The sequence below is a fragment of the Telopea speciosissima genome, chromosome 5 (assembly GCF_018873765.1).
Source record: "Telopea speciosissima isolate NSW1024214 ecotype Mountain lineage chromosome 5, Tspe_v1, whole genome shotgun sequence".
Taxonomy (NCBI): Eukaryota; Viridiplantae; Streptophyta; class Magnoliopsida; order Proteales; family Proteaceae; genus Telopea; species Telopea speciosissima.
Window position 1 is genome coordinate 68,674,598 of NC_057920.1, and position 14,280 is coordinate 68,688,877.

General features: G+C 42.6%; 1 protein-coding gene across 1 annotated transcript in view; it reads right to left on the reverse strand.

The window, feature by feature from the left end:
• LOC122662611 overlaps window positions 1–14,280 on the reverse strand; it is a 54,312-nt gene that overhangs the window by 17,827 nt on the left and 22,205 nt on the right. The window contains exons 2-3 of the mRNA XM_043858291.1: window positions 10,561–10,614; window positions 10,072–10,152 (exon numbers count right to left, since the gene is read on the reverse strand). Of these exons, the coding sequence (XP_043714226.1) occupies window positions 10,072–10,152; window positions 10,561–10,614 (135 nt within the window). The remainder of the gene's footprint in view (window positions 1–10,071; window positions 10,153–10,560; window positions 10,615–14,280) is intronic.

Sequence of the window (14,280 nt, forward strand, 5' to 3'; positions counted from 1 at the left end):
CCGTAAAATCTTTACCTTTGCATCAAATTGAGTTTGAACCATCTTATGAAATAGAGCGAAACAGGTAAAAACATCACTCATGTTGTGCATCAAATAAACCCAGTAGTGCAAAATAGGGTAAACATTCCTAGTTTGCTTTGCCAAAGTGCAAGCATCATAAGAAAAATTATTGAGATTACATTGTTTGAATAAACTAGGAAATAAAACAGATAAAACACTCAATGGTCGATGCCCCAAACGGCGATGCCACTTATTTAATTCAAGTAATGCAGAGGTAGAATCAGAAGATAAGGCCTAAGATGTCAATGCTGTCGGTGAACTATCGAGCACGTACAAACCACCAACCACCTTACCACATGCAATCGTACGGCCCGTTGCCAAGTTCTGGAACAAACAATGATTGGGAAAAAAGGTCACTTTGCAATTTAAGTCCCTAGTTAAACTAATATTGGATAATAATTAGTAGAACACTTAGGTACATGTAACATAGAGGAAAGGCAAAGCGAAGAGATGCACTGAACAAATCCCTTGCCCGAGATCGGAGAAAGAGACCCATCAGCAACATGAACTTTACTATGACCAGATAAAGGAGAATATTTGAAAAAAAGGGAGGAAGAACCTGTCATATGGTTGGTTGCACCAGAGTCAATGACCCAAGAGTAGGATATGACCAAGGTGCAATTCCCACCAAATGAAATACCTGTAGAATGAGTGGTAGAAGAGTCGGATGGCAGACAAATAGCCAAAGCAGCCAAAGAAGGAGACCCAGATGCCGAAGAGGTATCCAAACGAATCATCACATTCCGGAGATGTTGAAGTTCTGCCACAACCTGTGAAAGAGAGTAGTCAGTAGATGCCTGGTTTGCACAGGCATTGTTGGAACGATTGAATCCATCCTTCCCACGCCCATGGGTATCTGCAGGGCGACCATGCAGCTTCCAACAGCGGTCCTTGGTATGCCACTCCTACCCACAGTGATCAAACTTAATAGGAGGACAATCACTAGACTCACGATCACCACCAGTACCGCGGGAAGAGTTCCCACGAGAAGCAGGTTGAGAGCCAGAATGTAGAGCCGATCTCTCCTGAGTAACAAGATGAGCCATGGTTGTACGGCGGCTGTCCACAACCGCAAGAATTGCATGGGCCTGCTCAAGAGTGGGTAGTGGATCACGATTCAGTATAGTTGCCCTGATCTAATCAAACTCAATATTGAGACCAGCTAGAAAATCAAAGACCCAAAAGCCATCTTCCCACTTCCGGAAAGCCATGGCATCAACATCACAGGTTGTAGTGAAGGTTCCCCAAAAATCCAATTGCTGCCACATAGTGCACATCTTGTTATAGTATTGAGAGGGAGACAACTCCAGTTGCTTTGTCGAGTGGATTTTCTGACGGAGTTCATAACATTGGGCTGCATTCCCGACCTGAGAATAGGTATCTTGGGCTATCTTCCAGATCTTTACAGTCGTATCAAGGAGAAGGTAGCGACCGGCAATTTCTTGGTCCATAGAATTGACCAGATAAGACATGACTAAGAAATTAAAATTCATCCATCGATCTTGTGCAGGACCAGCATCGGTAGGCCTGATGGTGGTTCCAGTGATGTAGCCAGAGAGGCCTTGGGAACCAATAGCAAATAAACAAGAACGAGACCATAACAGATAATTGCTCCCATTTAATGTAATGGAGCTGGCTGGAAACGGAAGAAAATCACGTTGTGAGGAGCTGTCGTAATCTTAGAATTGTCAGGCATGGTGGCAGGTCCAAAAAATCTCAATCACGAAGGAGAGAAAAAAAATCGCAAAGAGTCTTCAAAGCATATGGGAAAAAGAGGGCCCTTGGTGGGAGTCAACTCACCACCAAAGGTGAAAAATAAAAGCCGACAAAAGCCAGAAAACGAGACTCTCGCGAGAAGGAAAGAGAGCCGCGAGAGTTGGAGGAGGTGGACAGGTGGCAGAAGGGTGGCAGGAGGCGGAAAGGGTGGTGGTGGTGGGAGGCGGAGGGCGGTGGTGCTAGGGCGAAATCACGAGAAAGAGAGAGAGAGAGAGAGAGAGAGACGAAAAAAAAAGAAAAGGAAACATTTTATTCCCCAGATTCTCGAATGAATTTTGGCTCTGATACCATGTTGAAATCCATAAATACTGGCTTGAGTCAGAGTGACTACAGCCATTCTTTATTTATAATATGAGAAGGAACATTCTGAAATGGATACAAGGACAATTTTACCCCTAAGACAATTTTACCCTTGAATCCATATTACAACAGGAACTAAATTCCATAGTAAGGCCTCAAGAGTCTAAGGCCAATGTGGTAAGCCAAGAAGGATGAATTTGGTGTAAATCACCTTTTGAAGTTCATAACAAAATCCCTTGACCTTTTTTTTTTTTTTTTTTTTTTTTTTTTTTTGGGTAAATAAAGAATATAATTACTAAAGAAAAAAAGGAAAGGCCCCCAAAGAGGGAATACAAGAGCCCAAGGCTAGGAGAGCATTAGCTAAGAGGAGCTAGAAGAGAAACATTAGAGAGACCCAGGAGACAACAATAAGCCTGTTCCTAGGGTGCCCTTACAAAAAGAGGGAGGGGATAGCGGCTTTGAGGAGATTTCAAAGGAAATGGAATCCCATATCTCTTGAAAGGTACGTGATTTGGAGGTCCATTTTCTAATATTCCTCTCCATCCAAATGTGACTAATAGCAGCACAGAAAGCCATCTTTCCCACTGAATCACACACAGAAGTTCCTCCATAGGTCATGTCAACCCAAATCCATTCTCTAGAGAAACTGAGAATCCTTCTTTGGGCAGGCCAGCATTTGGAGAGGATGCCTTTCCATATGGCCTTGGAGACTGGGCAATCAAAGAACAGATGAGCCGAGTCTTCCGAGTTGCTCCAACAAAGGCAGCAAGAACTGGACACTTGGATGTGCCGCCTGCGAAGGAAGGCTTGCGTAGGAAGACATTCAGTGAAGACCCTCCAAGCAGTGAAGCAGTGCCTAGGGATGTGATGCCTGAACCACAGAAGCTTCCTCCAAATAGCCATCGGACCTTTCTGCCGGATAAGGTTCCAAGCTCCTTTAGAGGAGAATGCAGGAGAGTTGTTAGCATTCCAAGAGACACTATCTCCCCTAGTAGGCAACCTTCTACGATAGATCAAGCTCACTCCGGATAAGAGATAATCTGCGGAGAGGAGGTTGGGGGAGCCCATCATCAAGATGGATAATATCAGCCACCCGAGCTTTCCTATGAAGACCGAAGCATAGATAACCCTAGGGGTGACAAGATGGAGTAATATTCCTTTAGGGTGCCGGTTGTCCAGCCCGAGAGAGGTGGAGAGTCCATCTCCAATGTGATTGTGGATATGACTTTGAACAAGATGACGAGCTTAGGATCTTGCGCCAAACCCAGAAGCCTCAGAGGAGACGAAGAATGATCAAATAGAGTCGTGGCGGAGGAGTCTCGAGTAAACCCATCAACCCAAATGCTCTTTTTCTTAGAGGCTATCTTCCAAATGAGCTTTGATAATACCAGCCCGGTTAGCTTCTTTGATCCTTCGATACCCGCACCACCCTCCTTTTTTGGGAGGCGATCAAGCCCATTTGAGAGGGGGTGGAGAAACCTAGGCGTGTCGAGCCTTTCCAGAGGTAAGCAGCTAACAAGGATTCCAGGGACTGATGGAAGCTTCATGCAACCCATAGATGCCGGACGTAGATGTAGGAAGCTTGTAGGACAGATCTGATGAGGACCAGTCTACCAGCATAGGAGAGGAGCTTGGCTTTCCATAACTGAAGCCTTTTCTTGATGAGATCCAACATGGGAGTGCAGTGATGAGCAGAGAGCCTGGCTGGGATCAAAGGGAGACCCAGATACTTGACGGTAGATGGCCTTCAAGGAAACCAGAGTCTGTCAAGAAACTCCTTTTGTCCAATTCGGAATACCAAGAAAGAAGATGAGGGATTTGTTAGGATTGATGCGGAGCCCTGAAGTGGCATGGAATTGACGAAGACAAAGCAATATACACTCGAGCGAGGCTAGGAGGCTTGGAGAAAATCATCAAGTCATCTGCAAAAGCAAGGTGGGTAAGCTTTAAAGCTTTGCACTGGGCATAGGAGTAATGAGTCGCCGATCAAGACAAGACCGCAAATGTCTAGAGAGGACTCAGAGCAAGGTGAACAAGTAAGGAGATAAAGGGCACCCCTGCCGGATGCCTACAGTAGCACCAAAGTAACCTGCCGGGCTGCCATTGAGGAGAACAGAGAACTTGGGAGAGGAGAGGCAGTGAGTAATCCAGTTGACAAAAGGCATAGGGAACCCCATCTTGAGCATAACTTGAGAAATGAAATCCCATCTGAGAGAGTCAAAAGCCTTGTGAATGTCAATCTTCAAGAGAATAGAGGGCGAATGATTTTTCCTGTCAAACCCTCTCACTAAGTCATTGCAAAGGAGGATGTTGTCAGAGATGTTCCTGCCTGGGATGAAAGCTGATTGGTTTGCACTGACCAGCAGATCAACAACACTCTTGAGTCTTCTGGCTAAGATCTTTGCAATAAACTTGTAGATGATATTGCAGAGAGCAATGGGCCTATAGTCATTCATCAAGGATGCACCCTCCTTCTTCGGGATAAGACAAAGGAAAGTGTGATTGACCCCTTTAATCTGACTGGGGTTAAAGAAGAAGCTGACAATGGCTGCTATTAGGTCTTCCTTTATGATATCCCAAGCAGCAAGAAAGAAGCCCATGCTGAACCCATCCGGCCCTGGAGCCCCCGAGACCTTGAGAGAGTGAATTGCATCTAAAATCTCCTCTTCTTTGGGGATAGAACTCAAAGCTTCCAAGTGGATGGCAGGAATAAACTTGTTTAGCAGTTGACTTTGCAGAGGAACATGATCCGGGAGAGGAGCATTGAAAATGTCACTGAAGTGTTTAACAGCCAGCTCCTTTATATCCTTGACAGTGGTTGCTATAGAGCCATCATGGGAAGTGAGCTGGATGATGGAGTTAACATTGACATTTGCCTTGACAGACCGATGGAAGTAAGCATTGTTTGAGTCGCCTAAGTCAAGCCATTTGATTCTTGATTTCTGCTTTAAGAAGCTCTCTTCCCTAGAGAGCAAAGTATTGAGCTCCACAGTGAGATCTTTTTCAGATTTAGCCAGAGAAATATTCAGCATATCAGTTTGCAGCTGCACCTGAACTGATAGGAGCCTCTCCTTGCAATCAGCAACTTGAATTGAAATATCACCAAAAGTAGTCTTGTTCCAGCTCTTAAGGGACTCCTTTACAATGCGAAGCTTTCTAGCAAAAGCCACAAGAGGGGAGGAGAAGGCTGGAACAGGTTTTGCCCAGGCCTCAGTAACAGTGGGCAAGAAGGAAGGATGAGAGGACCACATATCAAAATACTTGAAGGGTTTTGGGCCGAAAGAAGTGTAAGGCTGAATGGTAAGAATTATAGGAGAGTGATCAGAGATGTCGGGGTTCTCAAAGGTAGCCAGAGAGGAAGGGAAAGAGGAGAGCCAAGCTTCATTGACCAAAATTCTGTCCAGCTTACAAGAGGTGCGTTGACTTCCTGCTCTCTTGTTGCACCAAGTTAGAGGGAAACCAGTCCACCGAAGGTCATTTGCCCCTATATCATCGAGACACTCATTGAAACTGTCCATAGCCTCCACATCAAGGTGCGAACCTCCTTGTTTCTCAGAGGAGTACCTGATAACATTGAAATCTCCCCCCAAACCCCAAGGGAGAGTCCCTATACTGTTGGCGATGGAACGCAGATCAGTCCAAAGGAGAGACCTTTGAAAAGGGCAATTGTGAGCATAGATGACTGAAAAGAAATAGGTAGACTGGCCTAGGCAATCCGAAAAGCTGAGATGGATAAACTGATCGGAAGAGGAAAGCAGAGCAATGGAGAGTTTTCGGGGGTCCCAGATGAACCAGATTCGGCCATTTGGGTGGGAGGAGTAGTTGGATAAAAAGGACCAGCCAGGTGCTAAGGACATGAGAATTTTTCCAGCATTAGGCTCCTTGATGTGAGTTTCAAGAAGACAACAAAAAGCAGCATAAGAGGCACGAATTTTGGATCTGACAGGAGCTTGCTTCGAGACAAAATTGAGGCCTCGAGAATTCCACAGAAGGCCGCGAATCATTGAGGAAGGGGAAGGAGGGGCAACGAAGACTCCAAAAGGCGAGTCAAAACTGCTGGAGACCTGGTTTCACTTCGATGCCTTCGGTGGTAGGAACTGTGGCGAGAAGAGCTGAGTTTTGCATAGCCAGGGGGTCTCAGACGAGAGGCAGAGGGATCGAGCGGAGAAGAAGGCCCAACTTGAATATGGGTTTGGGTAAGCACCAGATGGGAACCCGACCCGGACGGAGATGGGTAAACCGCCTTAAGCGAAGGGCAAGGAGAACCAGCAATAAGTGAACCGGTAATTGGTTCATCTTGGCCCAAGCCAGTCGGAGAAGTGGAGCTATCGACAGTATTTGAGTTATCTACAGAAGTGGGCCCCAGGCCTTTCTGCTTTAAGAACCCTGAGTTAGCGTTGATTTCCAGCAGACCTTTAAGGCAGGAGGCTCGAGACAAAGGCGTAGCAGCACCCGAAGGTGACATTGAGTAGCTTTCCAATGTTGCAGCGGCAACAGAGCTAGGAATGGAAACTTCCATCGCAGTATCCTCCGACATACGAGACCTGCTGCGAGGCATAACATCGAAGTGTAATTTCTCGGGGCAAGTGTCCAAAAGCTGGTTTTCTTCAGCATCACCTGCCGTGAAAGGACCTGCAGCGTCCCCTTCAAGGTCTTCCAGAGGCGAGAAATTGTTCTGACACAAGGGTACAGGTCTCGCAGCCCACAGAGGGTTCCGGTTGCCTGTCGCCGGAGGCTTTGAAGCCGGAGGAAGATTGCGGTAGCGAGATCTTTGTCTTCTCCGACCCCTGGAGCGTTGACGCCGGCCGAAGAGTCACTCGCACGATGCACGAAGAGCTCTTGTTGCCACGCATTCGGAGGGAGGACCTCAGCCACTTCATCACCCCAAGCAGGGGGGTGGTGGTTATCTGAGACATCCTTCGAAGTAGCGCAAAGACTGGAGTCATGGCCAAAGATGTTGCAGATAGTACATCGGGAGGCTTCCAAATGTAATGAATTTCCTGCTCAAGGAGTAATCGTTATCTTCCACAACCTCGATGAAGGTAGGAAGGACCTCGCGCAGAAACTTCCACACAGCATCCTGCAAAGGCAAGTCGATCTTTGCGCCTGGTCCTTATGTCGGAGAAGAGAGGTTTTCCAGGACAGAGCCCAGAGAACTAAGTCCATCCGTGCACCAGTAGTGTAGCGGGAGCCCCGGCAGGGTAACCCACAGCGGGATCGAAGAGAGATCATTACGCCTGAGCTGCAGATGTCGATGCCACTGCCGGAGGAAAATAGGCTTTTTCCCAACAAGCCACGGACCTCCTTCTAAGACTCGGGTCTTGTCAGAGGCAGAGGAGAACTTGAAAAGGAAGAACCCATTATCCAGAAGGGAGACATCCAGCGAGGCCTGAGTTCTCCATTGCTTTGAAAGAGACGCTTTTACCACCGGGAAAGGAGGGCGAGAGCCCAGAAAATTGCCTACCAAGGAGTTCTCCCAGAGCTTTGCTTCAAATTCAAGCACTTCCGGAGGGCAGAGGGCCACCTTGGAGCTGCAATCCAAAGCCGGAGCGACAAAGTGAAGGGGCAAACCCTCAGACGAAGGAGAATTTGCAGAGTTTAAAAGAGATGCCCAGGTAGAAGCAAGTGGGGGGGGTGAGGCACGGTACCAGCAGAAGCAGGGGTGGAGGAAGGGACAAGCAAAGGAGGGGAGGGAGAAGGGGTAGGAGAAGTATCTGACATTTCAAAAGTCAAGAAGTTATTTGCACAGATGGTAGCTATCGGAGCAAGAGGTGTTCGCCGGAGAAGGGACTTGACCCCCATTGCCGCATCTCACAGCTTCATCAATAGCTCTTTTCTTGACCTTAATCAATATAATTTAACAATGTGATAATAGTAAAGAACTAAACAGTCTCATAGAGTTGAAGATAAATAGCAAACAACCTTCTCTTAACAAGACAATCATGACACAGACACACACACACTCTACACATGATCAGAGACCAGGGTGCAGTTGCATTAGACACTAATGTTGTATGGAGACCTATGTGCAAACTTGGGAAGCCCACAAGGTGTTGGTAGAAGTCCAATGGGCTAAAATTGAGCTTTGGTTAGTTAGATTATAGGCATAGTTCAAAAACTCGTAGAGATCTCGACCTGGTCGAGACAAGATCTCATACGAGTTCTCAAACTTACATAGTTTCGGTCGAGTTTACCGAAATATCGGCTGGACCACGAAAATCTCGAATATCTCGACCTACTCGAGAAAAAATGAGAGTAGTTTCTTCTCAAACACTATGAGGTGTCATTCATATGTCATGCAGGCAGAGGACCATAGTTGTCACGGCGGTTAGGAAACCCAAGGCATTGGAGAGGGTAAAAAATCAAGGCGACACCAAGTAGGCAACCTAGACATCCAAGGCGCCCACCTAGGCAACCAAGAAGCCCAAGTCGGCCAAAGCGCCCAGTCGCCTAGGCAACGCCTTGACAACTATGTAGAGGACAATGCAAATAGACTCCATTAGACCATGAGTGGACTCAATCCAGCACGTGGTCATAGTTCATATCAGTAGACAGTCACAGACTCACAGTATTTTATTGCTGGGACATGGAAGACTAGGGTGTCTATGACATATGTATTGTTCACTGTACTTAGGGGTCTATGTAATATGCATTGTTCATTGAACTATGTAGTTTCTACTTTAATGTCTTTAACTATTTCTAAAATAATTATGCAATATTATGTATCTTCATCCATTGTTGCATAATTTGCTTTTTTTACTTGCCAATTATGTCTTCTATCACTCAAACAATGTGCAGAATAGGCAATGTTACATAAGGACTCGACGTTTACTGCCAACCAAGGCGGCAAATTCAAAACATCAAATTGGATGTTTTTTTTATAATTGAAGATTTAAATATGTTTATTAATCCTAAAACAAGCTTCCATTAAAGTTTCAGGGCCAACTATAGCCATTTGCCCATCGAAACATCAAACCAGAAAAAAAATGCAGTGTCTCGTCAAGATCTCGGTTGTCTCGACCTGGTCTAGACACCGAGTCAAGACAAGTTTTTGAACCTTGATTATATGTTAGGCCTTTTATTTGTTGGGGTTCACCAAAACGGGCCTAACTTATAGGCCCATAAAGTGGGGGGAAGTTAGTATACAGGATTAATAGTTAATAGCTTTCAAGAGTTCTGTTTTGAGTTTATTAACTTTATTTGGTATACAAGAGTCTTTTGAGTCAATTTAGGAATTTCAGAAAGCCTTCATATATGTAATAACCCCCCCCCCCCATCAATTAAAGATGCTATGAGTACAGAAATTTGAGCTTTTTCAAGAATTTTGGTGCTGTTGAACAGTGCTTATAGGATAAGTATCCCAAACCGGATTTCTTCCTTCTTTTCCTTCTGATTTGCTTTTATCAGGTGCGATCTTACCCACTTCTCTTCTACCATTCTTCTTCCTCTTATTTATTTCTCTTGATTCTACATCAAAAAACCCTGTTTCTAGTTCAATTTTCAAATTGCTAGATTTGGTCATCTTCCGTATTCTGATCATAGTTGTCACAGCGTCTAGGCAACCTAAGGCACTGGAGAGGGTCCAAAATCAACGCGACCAAAGTATCCAATGTGTCTGTCTAGACGCCCAAGTTGATCAAGGCGCCGCCTTGACAACTATGATTCTGATTTTGTTGCATCCAATATTTATCCTTCTGTCCTACTGATTCTACATAGATCCTGGTATAATTGTACATTTGTAGTTCTTGTTTTCAGAATCTTTTCGAGGTCCCTGAACTGAATCAACAGCACAACAGGTTTAACCCCAAAGAATTGAAACCAGCATGCAGCTAAGTGATTATTATAACAGAAAAATGATACATCCACATGTACTCTAGCAACACATTGAAGAAATTAGAATTACAGTAAAGACAAATGTAGGCCAAAAGAACTCACATCGCCTACACACTTTGTTATTTCTGAAATTTCAGCATTGCCACAAGAGAATTCTAAGGAACTCATAGAAGTAAGCAATTCCTGCAATTCAGGTCCATTGTTAGAATGCAAAAGCCAAGATGGTTTAAGCATAAACAAACAAGTAGCAAACCATGATTCTTGCAGTCCCAATTCCTGCAATTCAGGTCCATTGTTGGAATGCAAAAGCCAAGATGGTTAAAGCATAACCATACAAGAGGCAAACCATGATTTCCGCAGTCCCAACAGAGTGGGTTCCATAGTTTGCAGTGCTTAAATTATGTTGACATGAGCAATAAGACACTATTGACTGCTTCCGTCAGTTCAAACACTGAACCCATGAAACCAATTAATAAGATGGTTACCAAGCTGTTTGATCCTTCACAGAAAGTAAAATATGCATCCTGCCTGAACATGAGATCAATGAAATCCAATCTAATCATCAGATCTCCAAGAGTTCACAATACAAACCTTTATCCTACTGCTTGCCCATGTATTAAGATTTTTCTCTTCCCAAGTTCCTGCCTGAACAAAAAATAAGAGCAGTTACTCAAGGAAAATGCAATCATAGAAAATTAGTGACAACCACAGTAGGATCTCAACCAAAAAGTTGAAAAACATTTCAATAAACCAAACTTTCCAAGTCAAATTGATTGAAATAACTTCATATTCTATGTTTTAAATCATACTGAAGATGCATCACACCTAGGCCCTTAAGCTGTCGCTTGATGAATACATTGTACAACCTAATCCAAAAGCTTTTGGCTTTAAGGGAAGCACCACATGATGGGCTATAACAGTACCCATGAACAATAATCGAGACTACAAACACTGAAAAGGGGTTAGGGTCGGCAAAACAAAAGGAAAGGAAGAAAAAATTAGTTTAGATAATATATTTATAGGTGACACAAGCAAAAGCAACAGAACAATAGAAGAGCAGAAAATAATTTTAGAAAAAATAAGAGAAACAGAAAGAAAGCGAGAGAAGATACCCAAGCAAATTCTAGGATTTTTTTTTTAACGCAAAAAAAACCTAGGATTTTCTACTCCCAATGCACTCTCTTCATTCAACTCTACAAAACTGTTTCCATGTTAGGAAATTCAATAAGAACTACTAAAACCCTCCCTCTTTAACTTTGAGCCACACATGCAATCCCTTTAACAATATATCAACCAAGGACTCAAATAACTGGCTTGGAACCAGCGGGATTAACAACTAAGTTTTGCAATAATAAAGATTAAAAGATCATATAGCACATCTACTCTTTCCTATTTTCCTCATCCAATCAGCAGTTACTGAACGATACATGATCGTGGATACCCTAATCCAGCATCTTGGCCCTATATATTTCTCCTTATAGGAGGGTCTGTGCTCCTTTGCCTATCAGATAAGTGGCTGATCCTTGAGTACCAATGCTGTTCAAAGGAGTGAAGATGCAAGAAAGAAAATGGGCTACCAGCAAACAGGCCTTGAGGACCATAAGTAATCTTGGAAACTGTATTTTGACTGTGGAAAATATAGTTGATGGATTTCTGTTTTATTTGCATTAGTAGCTCAGTTGTGACTCCACTTCCGTAGTCTTTTTGTTTCTTCATTTAATTTCGTGTTTTGACCAGAATTGCTGTTAGCATTTGAGCTAGACACCTGTTACTGTAACTCAGCTTTTGATGAACTTCTAAAAATGCAAGATGTAAGATAGAGCTCCTCAGTAGATTTTGTTTTGGATCTGAAGAAACATCTATATTCCAGCTTTTTCCAAAAACTTAGTTTCAATTTCAAAGTTGACACTTAAGGGTTTGTGTTTTGACTTTGATGGTATAATTTTAAATTTGAACAAGAATCAAATTTCAATTGGTTTAGGTTCTTTGGTTGATGGTTTATATCTCTTGCATTTCGATCTTGTTTCTAAAAATAATTTACTTACTTCATCTGGTAGTATTGGCATAAAAATAACTATTAAGAATGTGAAATCTTCCAAACTGTGGCACCAGAGATTAAGTCATATCATCTGACAGACTCAAGAGGTTAGTAAACAACGGAATATTTGAGACTCTAAACTTTACTGATTTTGGTACTTGAGTGGACTGCGTTAAAGGAAAGCATACCGATGAGACCAAAAGGGGTGCCAGAAGAAGCTCTGAGATGCTAGAGATCATACATATGGACATCTGTGAACTGTTTGCACACCCTGTCAGAATGTCTAGAGATATTTTATCTCATTCATAGATGATCATACGAGGTTTAAGTACCTCTAAAGATGATGCACTAGATGCTTTCAAGAACTACAAAACAGAAGAGAAACAAACTGGTAAAGTAAAAAAGATAGTCGGACCAAACAGAGTTGATGAATATTATAGAAGGTACACAGAATCTGGACAGACCTAGACCATTAATCAGTTCCTAGAAGAGCAAGGTATTGTACCGCAATAAACCATGCCTGGATCACCACCAAAATGGTGTTGTTCAAACAAGGAACTGAACTCTTATGACATGGTCAAGAGTATGATTAGTAATTCTAGTCTTCCTTTAACCTAGTGGAGTGAACCCCTAAAGACTACAGTGTATATATTGAATAGGTCTCCATCAAAGGAATTTCCAAAACTCCATTTGAACTTTTGGAAATGATGGAAACCTAGCTTAAAACATACATGTGCATGGAGATGTCTAGTCGAAATAAGGGTATACAATACATAAGAGAGGAAGTTAAACCTTGGAACAATGAACGGATATTTTATTGGCTATCCCCAAGAAAACATTTTAACTTTGGAAACCCTAAACCTAGCTTAAAACATACATGTATATGGGGGCTGTCCAGCCGAAGTAAGGATATACAATCTATAAGAGAGGAAGTTAGACCTTAGAACAATGAGTAGATATTTTATTGGCTATTTGGAAAGGTCCAAGGGTTACAAGTTTTATTGTCCATCTCAAGCACTTACCATTGTGGAATTTAAGAATGCTAAATTTCAGGATGATGGCAACAATGGCAAAAGTATAAGTCACAGAACATAGAGTTCCAATGAACAACTAATTCCAAATATTCGTACCACATTCGGAAGTGAAAGGGTTTGTTCCTTTACCTGTCCTTGGTGAGGGGTCATCACATGAACCATTACTTCACAAGGATGAAGTTGTTGTTGAACCTACTGCCCAGCAAAAGGACACCGTTGATGAACAAGCCAGTAAAAGGAGATCCTCGAGAGTCAGAAAGTCAACAAAACCTTCGGACTACCATGTTCACCTCCAAAATTATGACGTTGATATTGGAATCGAGTCGGATCCAACATTCGCACATGCAATGGGTTGCCAAGCTTCCATTTTGGCTTAACACCATGAAGGATGAATTGGTGTCTATGTTAAAGAATCAAGTATGAGAGCTTGTTGAATTGCCAGAGGCATTGTACTAAAACTCGTGATATTTCAGTAGAGATCTCAAGAATTTTGAGTATCTCGACCAGGCCGAAACGAAACAATGGTTCGAATAAAAAAATTGCAAAAACTCGATCGAAATATTGACCATCTCGCAATATCTCGAGACGAAGATTAAATCTCGCGAGATATCGAGATTCTTCTCAAAAGTCCTTTACATAAAAGATATAAACTCGTCAGTCTCAGTCGAAATTTCGACCGAGACTTCACAAGCTCTTCATTTTCTGTTTTTTGCTGCTTTCTTCTTCATTCTTTTACTTCTCTTTGCTGATTTTTGTACCAGCCTTCGAATCTTCGCCGCATCTACGCTAGAAGCACTTGGAGAACACAACATTCAACCTTCTTAGCACATTTATGAAGCTTTTCCACTATTTCAGGTAAAACCATTTTCTCTAAAAATGTTATTTTGAAAGAAGCATGATCTATACTTGTTTGTTTGTGATGAAATTAATATATGTCAGACACCGGAGGCCGATCTACAACCTCACGGTGTCGAAATTTTTTTTCTGTGTATATATTATTTTTTTATTTTTCTGTTTCAAAATTTTAATTTTTCTACAACAAAAATCTAAAAATAATAGGGGTTATGTACATTGTATGATGATCAATTAAATATATGTTAGACACCATTGGCCGATCTACGGCCTCATGGTGTCGAAAATATCTTTCTGCCAATAATTAATTATTTTAATTTTCAGAAATTATGAAAATTATTTAATAATTCAAAAAAAAAGGGGGAAAATATGAGGTTTTTGTGTTAA